Raw genomic sequence first — 13759 nt, 5'->3', positions numbered from 1 at the left:
AGAAACCATTGCTGCCCTCACCACTGGAATTCAGCCATGTTTTTAGACCTAGAACCAGATGGAACTGGAATGAAGGATTTGGACCTAGCTTCTTTCCTCCTGATTTTAGGAGCCTCTTGAAGTGCCATCTTACCACCGGTCCCTCTATGTGCATGCTCTTCTGCATGTGGTATGTGGATGGAACTGCAACGTTTTTGTCCTGGCTTTTCTTCTTTCTGAATGTGCAAATAATTCTTTTCTTTCTCCCCCCCCCCTTTTTTTTTTTTGCCGAAGCACAGTTGAATTTGGTAATATTGACCTCATTCAAAGGACCAAGAATATCTTCTAAGTTCATTTGTGGCGAAAAAAAAACAAGAATATCTTCTAAGTTCATTTGTGCCGTTAGAGCCTAAGAACAGTCAGAACTTTTGTACTTTGGTATGTCCATTACGTGGACAAAGTGGGCCTGTGGTGCTGCATACAGAAAACTAAAGTAGCTGCTCTTGTGTATTTGTTATTTTGGAGGGAACCCAAAAGAGCCTTTGGAATACAGTCAGAAATAGGGAAGAGCCCGTGCACGTGTACCCGCTGCCTTTCAGAGCCTCACCAGCTGGTACTCCCCTCTGGTTGGGGCATCCCGGGAGCACTACTCCTCAAGCCCCGGAGGGTATGTGTGCAATGTGCTGAGTGGCTAGTCCAGCATTGGTTCCATAGCTCATTTCAACGAGACTCCACAATCAACGCTCCTGGGGAAACCCCATCTCGGTTAACGTAACCCCAACACACGCCAGGCCACTTGTCCCCTAAGCACACACACACACCTGGGGAAGACCTCTGTGGTCTGACTAGACTGTGTGTGGGGCGTCAGCAGTCAGTGTGCCACTTTCTTTGTCCAGGCTCTGTGTTCTGACCACACCAGGGTCTTGGATTTCTTTGCTCTCAGAGACACATTTGCAAGAGTCCTTTCTTATAGAAGCGATGAATTCCATGCCTATATTTTTAACCATTAAAAAAAATAACATGAGCTTTAAAAACCTCTCCCAGCTTCCTGTACTAACTCCACCTGCTACACAGTCTGACCTGGACCCTCCACCTGGAGGAAAGTTCATGGAAAGACCGTGGTGGTTTGGTGCTGAGGGTTTCAGTCCCTGCAGCCACTTCTGTTCTGGATTTCAGGGAACCCTGGCAGCCTCAATGTGCTCAGGACCCTGAGGCACAGCAGTGAGGCGTTCCTGTCACCTTCTTCGGCCGTCAGGGTCGGTTACGGTCACTGCCGCTCACCCAGGAGGGGATGTAGGTGATGGGGAGGAAAGTGAAATAAAAGATTTAGGGGAAAGCAGTAATTTTTCTATTTAATGAGACTTAGAGACAGAAATAAGTAGGCATCGCTGCTGAGGGAAAGGGATGTCAGGTGAGCGAAGGCTAGAGCCCCTGCATTGTAGGGTGTTTTTCTTAGAGAAAAAGATCAAGTATGATCAGGTAGACCGTCCCTGGCCCCGGCTTTGCCCGGGCTTCTCCAGAGGGACCCGATGGTGGCTGTCCTGGTTCACAGCCCGGGCACCCAGGGCAGCCATCCTTACCTGCTGGGGAGGGGACCCTGCCCCGGGGGGAAGAAAGCTCACCAGTCTCTCAGGCAGTGGAGGCGATGTCGAGGGGTCAAAGTCACCGTGTTCTAATTCTTGGTTGGGTTTTATTTGGTTCTAGTTGTCATACTGATTGTGAAATATTAGATTGACAGAGGATAGAGATGTCTGGGTTTATCGAAGAGCCATACAGAGTTTAATGGGGGACAACCACCCCACCGTGCTGGGGACATCCTAAAGACAGTGGGGGGCACTTGCGCCTTCTCTGTGGCCTGCAGCCTCGCTGGAGTTTCACAAGCATCTTTCCAGTCTTCGGTGATGGGCGAGGCGCGTCTGAAGGCTGGGGCCGATCTGCGGCAGCCGGGAGCCCTCGCCGTGCCTGCGTGTCCCCAGCCCCCGTGGCGGGCACCCAGAAAGGGGTGCGGGTGCCTCTCAGGACAGAGACCTGACAGAGGTCAGACCTCTGTCTCTGACCCATACGGCCATCCCCACTCATCCTGCTGCCTCGGTCCTCATAGGGATGGCATTGCATTCTTAGATTAAAGGTTATTCCCCCTTAATATTTGAGGAAAATTTTTATTTTAAAGTTTAAAAAAACCATCTCTGGTTGAAACCCTGGTGTGGGCAGTAGCCTGTCTCCTCCATTTAATTCAGCGGGATGTTTGCCTCAGCCCTTTATTTTCTAAAGTGTCAGGTTTCTGCTCCACGCCACAGTGAAATCCGGCCTCCCGTGCTCCTGGACTCAGGACCCCTGTGGGGGGCTGTGGGTCCCCCCCAGCGACCCCCACACCACCCGCTCACCCCACGCTCAGGGTCCTGTTAGAGACCTTTGATTTCTGCAGTTAATCAAATAATCAGTAGTGTTTTTTTCTGTTCTTTGGGCTCTTAAATAAGCCTCTGTGTAGCGCCTCGAACCAACCAAATTGTTGACGTCTCAGCCACGGGGTCTGTAAATGCCACAGAGCCGTGGCTTGTACGGAAGGAGCTTGCGGGGTTTCTCTGGAGTGGCCGGTGGTGCCTACCTTCTGCGGGGGTCCTCTGGCCTGCTCCTGCTCCACTCACAGCCTGAGCCCTGAGCCCTGGCGTGTCCCTACCTGTCAACCCAGGACGTACAGATAAAGATGAGAGTTGCCTGGGTCATCATTGGCCTTGGCCGGTGACAAGCCTCTCTGGGTCTCACCTCCTAAGGGACCCTTCTGCGGTGAGAGAAGAATACACCCCCCACCCCGACCCAGGGCTTCCAGACAGAAAAGGGACTCACGTCCTGAGGCCCCGGCATATCCTTCCTGCAGTCAGGTCAAGAGGGGGCCAGTTCCTGAGTAGGTGATGGTGTGACAGTCTTGTCCAGGAAGTGCCTCGCTGCAGACCGCACACTTGGCCATCTGGGTGATCTGAAGAGCTGGATTAATGTCTTGTAAAGTAACATCACTGGGTGTGTCAGGATCATGGGCTGATGGAAAACAATTAGACGGTCCACCTCCATCTCTTTTGCTGAACAGCCCGGCACCATTTTGCAGCAGATGGAGTGGATGGAAGGTTCCCTTCTGCATTTCATTCTGCAGCATAACGTCACACCCAGAAATCTAGTTGTTTCGGTGAAAGAGGCCATTAGGAAAGTAACTTGATTTTTAAATGAAACGTAGTCATTTGCCCTCTGATTTGGGGCAAACCAATCACCATACTCTATGTGATTATTTGCCAAAACACAAAATGCTTTTTCCCCTTTCTCATGAAGAATTGGTGGCCCCTTGACCCAACTTTTGTGACTTGCCAAGGACACCCGTTCTGTCTTCCTCACACTCACTGCCCTCACCTCTTTCTGTGGTCATGATGCTCACCGCGGATGGCCATGCAGAAGAACCGAGTGTTTGCTCTGTATATTATTTCCTTAGGATTACTCACGGCTTAGTTCTCAAGGACTCTGGCTCTTTTCATCTATAACGGCACTGCTGCTCTACATCTGCTTTCTGACCTGATCCCCCGTGGCAGGGCATGCCGCGCCACCCCCCTTTGTGGATGTCCCCGGGCACCCTAGGGCCCGATGCTCTCATTCTCCACACTCGAATCTGGATGTTTCCAAAACGCATCTATTCAGTTCAGCTGCCTTTTAAGCAACATCTGTTACCAGTTTTCTCTCCTCATCTAACGAAGAAGACATCGCTGATTTTAACTTTCGTTGTTCCTGAATAATGTATGACTCTCTGTACTCCCCTTTCTGTGTTTAGTGAACTGCACTTTGCTGCCAGATTCAGGTTGCCTGTCGGAGGTGCTCTCCTTCGTGGCCCGTGCATCACAAGCCTTTCCGCGAGTGAGCTATTTGGGGACTTGCGATTTTGCCAACTAATGTTCCAACGTATTTCCCATATTTTCTGATGCTGGTGCCCTTCAGCGGCCCTTCTTTTAAAAGAAGAAGAAGGCAGCCAAGGATTTCTGTCTTCTTAAGACAAATTAACTCTCAAACTTCCTTCCTGGAGTTGTAAGCAACTTAATATCATGCTTAAAATCATGCTCACAGGTCGGCACAGAGGCGAACGTGGTGGGTTCTAGAGCCAGACTACCTCAGTTTAGAGATTTACCAGAAGCGGAAAATCTGCACCAGGTGGGATGGGACAAAATTGAGGCCTCGCGAAGAATCAGAAAAATCTCAGCAAACCATCTTGAGATGGAAGTGTGACCCAGCAGAATCTGCATCTCAGAGCTTCGGTGACTGCGGCAGAGAGCTAGGTGCCATTATAATAGCACAAAACCAGAGCAGTGTCGGCCTGCTGGGCTCAGACCTCCTGTGAGCTGTGTGGCCATGGGCAGGCTTCCCAGCCTCCCTGTGCGTTTAAAATGATGGTAACAGTCTGTTTCTCATGGTGGTTATGAGGAGCAAGTGAGTTCATATATAGAGTTTCAAACAGTGTCTGGTATGTATTGTGATACAACTGTTGGTCACTGAGTTACACAAAAATCATAGAATGTGACAGACATTAAAAGTTACACCAGTAGGGGCGCCTGGGTGGCTGAGTCTGTTAAGCGTCCAACTTTGGCTCAGGTCATGATCTCACAGTTCGTGGGTTCGAGCCCCGCGTCGGGCTCTGTGCTGACAGCTGGCTCAGAGCCTGGAGCCTGCTTCCGATTCTGTCTCCCTCTCTCTGTGACCCTCCCCTGCTCATGCTGCCTCTCTCTCTCAGAAATAAAACATTAAAAAAAATATTTTTAAAAAAGTTACACCAGTAAAGCAGGAGGGAAAGAGGTTCTGATGCACAAGTGCAGTTAGAAATGCAGGAAACAGGCAGGTGGGGAGGTAAGTAGCTGAGGACTGCGTGCAGCTGGTACAGAGAACATGCATGAAGCACGGGGCTGGTGTGGACACACCTGTGTCCCGCAGCCCCCGACAGACTGTGTAGACGGTGTGTGCCCATCCCAGGCAGAAAGCCCAGGTGCCACTGGGGGGTCGGCTACGTGAATCTCTTAGTGATTGCGTGTACGTTTTGCATAAATGGAAAGGATTGTGTTTAGGGGCCCATAACTCAGAGAAAATACCAGAACTGATGGACTGTGGAAGGACAGACGCCATGTGCAGCCCTGATGAGGCCTTTCGGCATACCTCCCCGACCCAGCAAGGTGGGCCACTCTCTCATCAGTTTTGCTTTGTACTCTGCACCTTCCAGCCACCCATAGAACTTCGAAGCATCAGCAGATCTGTCATTTTAACGGCCTAGGTCTCAGAGACGCCTGCGGCCAGTTGAACGCCCTTGGCTCCATCTTCCAGAATAGGGAAGTGTCGGGAATGAGTGCACGCCAGGGGGTAGGGGGTGGGGGGCGGGACCTCTGGCGTGTCCAGGCCCCTCACTCTCACAGGAAGTCATTTGATGCTCAGGGTATCTGCGGAGTTCTCCTTCCTGGGGCTTTTAACTTCTGCTTTTGGAAATTTAGCTCTGAAGCGCAATTATTCAGAGAAAGTAGGACCCAAACGATTCAGAAGTAGATTTAAAAAAAAACAAACAAACGTGTTTTTAAGTTAAACTGACTTTGCCCTCTGCAGGGTTGGCTTATCAGTTAACGGACTGGTGTCCGCCTACCACCCCCACCCCAGCCCCCGGCATCTTGCCTGTCGGGGGAACTGGGCGGGGGGCTCTTTGGAGCTGGGCTTTGATCTGGGAGGAATCTTAGTTTCCAGCTGGGATGAAGCTGGTAATTTGGCGACCTTCTTGGTGTCCCCTGAGTTTCCTCCCCCCGCCACCTCCCCCAGCTGGCTCCGGGGGAGCTGAGATTCCCGTCCCCACTGAGTCCTGATCCTGAGGGGCCCAGACCTGCACTGCTACCAGTGCAGGTAACTAGGCCTCCAGAATCGTGGACTTTCTGACACAAAGCTCACACTCTTGGGTCTTTTCCGTGATCTCATCCATGTGACCAACGGCTTTGTGGTCTGAGAATGTGTGTCTCATTTACATACCCCAGTACTGCAGTTTACTTACCAGTTCACTGTCGTCATGTTGGCACAGGCTGAACTCTAAGCTCCCTGGTGGCTGCTGTGGTCCCCGGGCTCCAGGCTGTGGTCCCTGGGCTGTGGTCCTCTTCCACAGACGTTTATGCAGAGTGGGCTCCTGCTCACAGCACTGTGATGCGGGCCCCTGGGGGCAGAGAGCAGGGTGGTGCCCTCTCCAGAGGACACCCGAGGTGGGTAAAATATTGAAGCAGGAAAAACCTGCACATAAACATGGACAAAACCAGCTGGTGTGAGTGGAGTGCAGGAATTACAGCGGAGGGTGATGGTGACCGACAGCGCCTCTGGGCCAAGTGACCTGGGGGTAGTCCAGAACCTAGGAGAAGGGAAACAGGAAGAGACAAACGCACAGGCCCTTTCTGCCCTTCAGCCGGGAGCTGCCCAAATAGGCCTCTGTGCGGAACGGGGATGGAGTAGCTGCCGACAGATTTCACGCTGGGCCAGAAGGGAATCCGCCGGTTGTGATTTCTGAGCGCTGTGAACAGAGACATCCTGAAGCCAGTCGTGGGCTCCGCCAGAGTCTCAGAGTCTCTGCCACAAGCCCAGGGGGCGAGGGGCCTCAGAAAGCACCTCTGTACTTCTCCGCAGGGAAGAGGGGCCAGTTGTGCGTCCTTCCTCATGTGAAGCTATGCACTTGGACTACATGCTCAGTGATCAGGTTCCTCTTATTACATCACTAATAATGATGCAAGAAGTCAGTCCGTGCTTTTTAAAGAGTTATCTTGGAGCATGAGTGCTTTAATGAGTCATGAATTAGGGAAGATTTCATTCTCTTCATTCTGATGCTTCTTGTGGGGAAGAAAGCACTATTATCCTGCTTATATTCTTAATAAGGTTTTAATTTAAGAATCCCTAAAGAAGGGGCGCCTGGGTGGCTTGGTCGGTTGGGCGTCCGACTTTCGCTTGGGTCGTGATCTCGCGATTCGTGGGTTCGGGCCCCGCGTCGGGCTCTGTGCTGGCTGCCAGCTCGGAGCCTGGAGCCTGTTTCGGTCTGTGACTCCCTCTCTCTCTGACCCTCTCCTGCTCACGCTGTCTCTCTCTGTCTCCTAGAAACAAATAAAACATTTAAAAAAAAAAAAAAAAGAATCCCTAAAGAAGCCAGTTTTTTTTTAAAAAAGGAATAATGCTGCTCCTTCCCAAACCCCTCCCCCCAGGCAAAGAAGCGGTGGGGCGGTGGGGGTGGGGTGGGGAGGGTGTACATCGCTACAGGAGGCAGCCTGGTGCCCAGAGGGGCCAGCACGGGCTGGGTGCTGCTCTGGGACTCAGCCTGAGCCCACAGCGGGGCCTAGAAGGGTCCCACCCATACCCCCTCCACTCCAGCTGCTGACCTGTGAAAGGTGGCAGTCAACAAATCAGAGATGCCCAGTCTGGGAAAGTCTAGGGGGAAACTTCAGAGACCCGGGCCCCACTACAGACCAGCGAGTTAGCGGCTCAGGGAGGGGCCTATGAATCTGCACTTGAGAGACTCCAGACCTGTAAGCGGCCACAGGACTGAATGATCATCAAGATTCTTTCAGATTAGGTTGTCTGTGCAGAGTTCAGTCTGCCAACGCTCATGCCACCCCCCCACCCCCCCCACCCCCCCCCCGTGCAGGGGAGGCTGTGGGCGGGGGCTCAGCCTCTTGGCTCCTCCTCACCAGGACTGTGGGGTAGAGGTTCTGTTACAAGTTCATGACAGCAGCGGGAACCCGGACCGGGACGTGAGAGAAGCCATCTCAAGGCCCAGTAGCTTCTTACTCTTTTGGGAGGAAGATGGCGGCCGACGTGTTTGCACGGGGAGGATTTGGGTGTTGCTCACTGACCTCAAAACCAGTTTAACCCGCCATCTCTGGCAGGCGGGCCACTGCAGCTTGTTTCTTCTGAGCTGCTGGCGTCTCTGCGGGCTTCGGCCATGGCGGTGGCGCCCTGGTCCTGGCACCGGCTCAGCACGTCCAGCAGGGAGGACGGGCGGTGCAGGGAGACAGCCGAGCCCGAGCCCCCCACGGCCAGGCGCTCAGCACTGTGCCGGCAAAGGTCTGGGGGGCACCAGCCCTCCCGCCCACTGTGGGCCACGTCTCCCGCGGGGTCACAAAGCTCCATGAGGCAGATCAGGCCCCGAGGGAGCCGCCGCACAGGGGAAGGGCTGCAGGGGCCCAGTCACCCCTCTGCATAGCGACAGGTGCTCCCCCTGCCTCAGCTGAGCAGGCGAGGACAGTGGGGGCGCCAGCCATTGCCTACCTCTGCAGCTCAGTGCAGATCGCCCGGGACCCCCTGGACATCCCTGTGCCCAGGAGCCAGGCCACCCTGAGCAGGGCAGGTGCGGGGTGGGGGGGAGGTAAGTCCCTCCCTGGCCTGAGTGAGCTTCCCACCTCGGGCCTGAGAGGAAAGTCACTTAAAGCTGGGTCGTTGAGGGGAGAGGGCACGTCAGACAGAACCCTCAGCCCGGCTGCAGAGTGGGGGGACCCCACCTGGGAGATCTGCAGACACCCCTGCAGGCAAGGGCTCCCAGCGGCAGAGACACACACACACGCGCACACACACACACACACACACACACACACACACACAAATGGGGAGCAGCCTGGGAGATCTGCAGACACCCCTGCAGGCAAGGGCTCCCAGCGGCAGAGACACACACACAAACACACACACACACACACAAATGGGGAGCAGCCTGCACCCTGCAGGGAGCCTCAGAGGCTCCTCTGGATTAAAGCCCATTTTGAACTTCCTCCCCGTATGGAGTCCTGGGGAAGCATGCTAGAAGATTCTCTGACAAGCTAGGGAGTGTTTTATCCTCATTATAGTTGTAGTTTAGTTAAATTTATGTAGCCTTTCGTTTCTTACTGGTTACTTGTCAAATCAGAAAAAAGATTCATGGTCTCTCATAAAAAGACACTTTAAGAAGGTCTCCTAAGTATTAGAAGACATCAGCTGGAAGCGTCTACAACTCTGGGCCACGGCTCTCCTGGGGGAGGGTGTGTGACATCAGCAGTTAACGGGCCGAGTGGGCCCCTAAGAGAACAGGGAGTAGAAAGGACACGGCTTCTGGGAGACTCGCGTGGCCTGCAGTCCTGCTTCTCCAGGTCTGTGAACTGAATCAGACCGTCACCATCCCCCCATCAGGCCGGAGGCTGTCTAGACACTGCAGCTGTGGGTGCCCAGGCCACCGTCCGCCCCTGTGCCCACGGCCTGCCCTAGGTGGGCCCACTGCGTCCCACGCAGGCAGACGGTCTCCTCGCCCCGCAGAAGCCCCCCGCCCCCGCCCCGAGCCTGCTGTGGACAAACCAGCACGTGGCAGGCCCCTCCCCAGCCCGCACGGGGGGAGCAGCAGCCCCGGGCTCCCATCGCTGTGCCCCCCGTAGACGACAGGCCAGGCTCAGAGAAGGTGTGGAGTGAGCGGCGGCCTCCTGAGGTGCCACGGATCTACAGGATCCTTCAAGGGGAGATGGGGCTGAAGCAGGAGACCGAGAGTTCGATGAGAGTCCACAAAAGGGGCTCCTGTCCCTGAAAGCCGGAGGGAGCGTGCTGTCATGTCCGGCCCCGTGTGCCACCAGGGGCTTCCAGGAGGGGCAGCCAGGTGCCTGGGGCACCAGCGCCGTCGTGTGCAGTCTTGTTTTCCCCTAAGTAAGTAACGGTTGTCAAAAATCAGCGTGTGTATCTTAAGCCAAATTCCAAAGGAGTTATTCATTTTTTCAACAAACAAGGCGGAGCCATGGTGATGTTTTCCAGCACCCCCGGGACAGGGCCTGGGAGCCGGTGGGGGGGGGGGACCAGGATGGGGAGCAGCAGGCCCACCCCCACCATGGCCCGGCCCTCGGGGGGATTTCACAGGATGCCCCCAGTGACACTGGGTGGCGTGGGGGGGGGGCAGGGGGTCCTGTGTCTGCAGGGACAGAGGCCCCTAGAAACATCCACTGTTTTGGCACATCTCTCGGGGCCAGGGGTTTCACGCACAGTGGCCCCCACGGCCACCCTGCAAATCAGCACCAGGACTCTCCCCGCGCAGATGTGGAAACAACGGCTCAGAGACGTCAAATCTGCAGGGTCGCCCAGTTTACAGGGACAGAACACGGACTTGGCCCCGTGTCCGTGCTCGGGCCCCCTGCTCTGTCCCGTCCCTGCCCCTCGTGTGCTGGGGGCCCGGGAGGTCCGGGGGAGGGAGATTCCAGCTGCTGCTCATTTCCAGATCGGAAGAACCCCCACCGTGCTGGCTCCACGCCACGTTCCCACCCCACGCCTTCTGGCTCCCATCTCGTCAGGGTCAAGCCGAGGCTCTGCACGCTCCGGAAGCCTCAGGCTGCATCAGAGCTCTGGCTCCTGTGGGTTCAGAGGCGCTCTGATGGAGCTCCAGGAGCACCACTGCCGCTGGTGCCACCAGCCACCCAGGGGCCACCACTCAAGCGCGCGTGGCTCACCCAGTGTCCTCTGTTCTCTCAACAGCAAATGAAGCTCATGGCCGAAAACCTGAAGGCGGAATCCGGAAGGCCGTAAGGACAAGGAGGCCTGAGCGCCCACCCAGGCTGCCCCTGAGCGAGGGCAGAGGCCAGACCCAATCCGTGGCCACAGGAAGCAGTGCCAGGCAGCAGGCACGCCCTCCCCCTGGGGTCCCGGTGGCCAGGCCTGCTCCCGCCGCCCCCCCCACCCAGGCTGCCGCAGCTGCCTGCCCCTGCCCCGGGGCCTCACCCCTCACAGCCACTGTCACACCTGCGGCCCTGGCAGCAGGTCAGGTGTGTGCCTACCACGCCACCATGGAGCCACTCGGAAGGGGCCACCTGCTGAGCCCCAATCGAGAGGGAGCGTGTGCCGCGAGGCAGTGTCTCCAGCACCTGGACGGCTCTAAATACCTCTTTTCTTCCCCGGTTCTATTTTGCAGTTATGTTAACAGACCCTTTCTCACCAAAAACCATAGTAACGGAGCTATTAAAGGCAACCCGTACCTTTCTTGACTCCTACTTGCCGTACGTGGACTGGGATGCCCCCCCCTCCCGCAGCCAGCCCTGGTCACGTCATTCCAGGAGCCACAAAGGCGGGCGCGGGGAGTGGGGCTCAGCCTGCGGCTGGGCACCTGTGTGTCACTTCCACAGCCTGGGGCCTGTCCCCTCCCAGGACCTGGCAAGGCCACCGGGGCTGACTTCACGCTCATGCTTTCACCCGGCACCCTGGCATGGGCTCTCCCCTGCGGAAGGCGGCCCCGCCCAGGGGTGCCATCCACCCCCGCCTGTGCCCGTGGCTGCCCGCACCTCTTTCTCAGGCACGAAGACGGTGACTCGAGCTCAGGCCGCTCCCCTTGCCGCGGTCTAACCAGGAGGACCACCTGGGAGGGCAGAGCCTGGCTTCCTTGCCCTGCCCATCGCCCAGCTCTGGGCAGCCAGCGGCCCCTGCCAGGGTCGGTGTCCCTCACAGCCAGGCCGCCACAGACCTACGGGCCTTTCCTTCCACTCGGGAAAGAGCTGAGAGGGGCTGAGGACCTTCTAGCTTCTAGACCTGTCTCCCTCAGGGGGCCTGGCACACGTTGGTTCCCTCTTTCACGTAAGTGGAGCCGGCGCAGCCATCCTGCTGGGCACGGCGTGCTGGGGGCCCTCACTCCCCCCGTCTGCCGCTCAGGGCTGCCCCGCTGGTCCCGCCGGGCCACCCAGTCTGCCAGCATGGACCTGCTCCCCGCTTGGTCTAAGGCACAGTTATTCAGTGGTGGTTCGATGCTTAATGAATGCTTTCGGGAACAGGCCCGTGCTTTGAAACAGCAGCGATCAGCAGCCACCACTACAGTCCTGAGCCTGGGGCCTCCGGGAGCTTCCTCTCAGTCCCGCCGGGGCGCCTGTGTTTGCTGGGGACGGAGAAAGGGGAGACGGGGCCCCGGGGCCAGCTCCGGGTCTCCCGCGGGTCCTGGCCATGGGGGTCGGGCACACGAGCACACTGGGGTGTGAAGCCTGTTAGCTCACCTCCCCGCCCGTGAGCGCACAACCACCTCTGAGCGGTGGCCTCTCCGGGTTGGCCCTCCCCGCCTCGCACGCGAGGTGCCCAAGCAGCGCCCAGGGGTCCCTGCACCCGACGCCGTCTTTCCCAGGCACCCCCCTCCGCCCTTCCGCAGCGTGACCCGGCAGAAGCGCAGTGCGTCACCGGGGCTGAGCCAGGCCTGCACGGGGGACACAGCACCCCTGGGGTATGGGACACACACAGCCCGCCTCTGCCGGGGCCCCGGGGACGGGGTGGGGGGTGGTGCGTGGGGCCGGCCAGGTGGTGTCCAGAGGGAGGCTGGTGGTCCCTGCCCCCTCCAGACCCCACTCACTGCGGCCCGCACCCCGCACCCCGTCTTCCTTAGCGCTCCTGCCCACCAACTGGGCCTGCGTCCTGGTTCTGGGCTCCCCTCTGCCTCCGGGCCACCACCACACTGCTGGCCACGGGTCCTCGCCGTCCCCGCCCACCCCCCAGGCCTCCTGCTGGCCACACCCGAGGGGGCCGCCCTCTCTGCGCCCCGGCTCTCACGGGGACCGCTGGGGGCTGCAGCTGCAAGACAGCCCTGCTCTCGCGTCCTCAGCCCGCCTGTCCCACAAAGCAGACCGGAGTGGAGACGCCCCTACCTTGACCGCGTGGACTCGAGGTGCCAGCCCCAGCCGCGAAGGGTGCATAGCCGAACAGCACCCAGAAGGGACCCCGCAGCGGCCCCCCGGGGAGGAGCAGGCTGGGACAGGCAGGAAAGGGCTGCGGAGCCTTGTGGGTCCATCCCTGCAGGTCTCAGCGGTGGGCGGAGGGGCTGCTCGCACCGCGGTCACGCAGAGAAGGCCAGACCGGAGTTTGGACTCCAGGCCTGGTCACCACTGGCTTTCAAGTGGTGGAGTGGCTGCTTGGGCAGGCCCAGGAAAAGCGCCTCAGCCACCCGGGGAGAGGCTGGGCCCTGGCGGCGAGCACCGCCTTCGCTGGGTAGGCAAGGGGCAGGGGCTGAGCCTCCAACCTGCTGGGGAGCTCCGCACAGCACCCCCCACGGAAGGCATCGGCTCCCCCCAGCTCGCCTCCCTGAGATCCGAGATAATGTCCCTAAGCGCACAGCTTGTCAGTGGGCCTTGATCCAGGCGCTGCTTGGCCCCGGCCCGGTTTGCTGCTCAGCCTGACTCCCCTCATACAACAGCATCGCCTCCGGTTCTGTGCCCTGAGATTTAGTGGGCGCCCCAGAGACCCCAGAGTATCCCTATGATGGGGCCTGGGTGTCTGCTGGAGAGCCCAGCCCCTGGGAGGCAGCCTTGGGGAGAACGCGTCGGGTCGTGGACAGTCCTGTCCTTCCTGAGGCCCACACTGTCACACTATTTACCAGCGGCTCAAAAGCTGAGGCTTAAGGACAAATCTTTATCTTAGTGGCTTCTGGGAGGAAGCGAGCAGCCAGTGGTTAGGGACGCCCGGTCGTAAGATGGAGCTGGAGGCCGGGAGCTCAGTGACCCCCTTGATATATCCTGTGGGCCTCAGTTTCCCTCTATTGTTCTTTCACAAATGAGGAAACTGAGGCACGCAGGGTTCCTGCAGCAGCACAGCCAGCTCTCCACAGCCCTACGAAGGCCCGCATTGGCCAGGATGGTACCACAGCCCTCGCCCAGCTGCCTGCCATCTGCTGGCTCCTCCCCCCTAACCCCTGCAGCTCCCCCCCTTTACCATGCAGGAAACCGGGGACAGAAGACAGAAGGCTACAGAAAGAGAGGCCAGGCCGGGGCGGCCGACTCCTCCCCCTGAGTTATTT

At 57.7% G+C, this 13759-nt stretch overlaps 1 protein-coding gene across 1 annotated transcript in view; it reads left to right on the top strand.

Annotated features, from left to right (window-relative positions):
• Nucleotides 1–10982, top strand: part of ANO10 (anoctamin 10) — a 225259-nt gene extending 214277 nt beyond the window's left edge. Inside the window, exon 13 of the mRNA XM_039253735.1 lies at nucleotides 10477–10982. Within this exon, the coding sequence (XP_039109666.1) occupies nucleotides 10477–10527 (51 nt within the window). The 3' untranslated portion in view covers nucleotides 10528–10982. The remainder of the gene's footprint in view (nucleotides 1–10476) is intronic.
• Nucleotides 10983–13759: the final 2777 nt, after the last annotated feature.

Source organism: Hyaena hyaena, unplaced genomic scaffold (genome assembly GCF_003009895.1).
Source record: "Hyaena hyaena isolate Hyena2069 unplaced genomic scaffold, ASM300989v1 scaffold_459, whole genome shotgun sequence".
Lineage (NCBI taxonomy): Eukaryota > Metazoa > Chordata > Mammalia > Carnivora > Hyaenidae > Hyaena > Hyaena hyaena.
The sequence above is the reverse complement of the archived record's forward strand: the minus strand, read 5'-3'. Positions and strand labels throughout refer to the sequence as shown.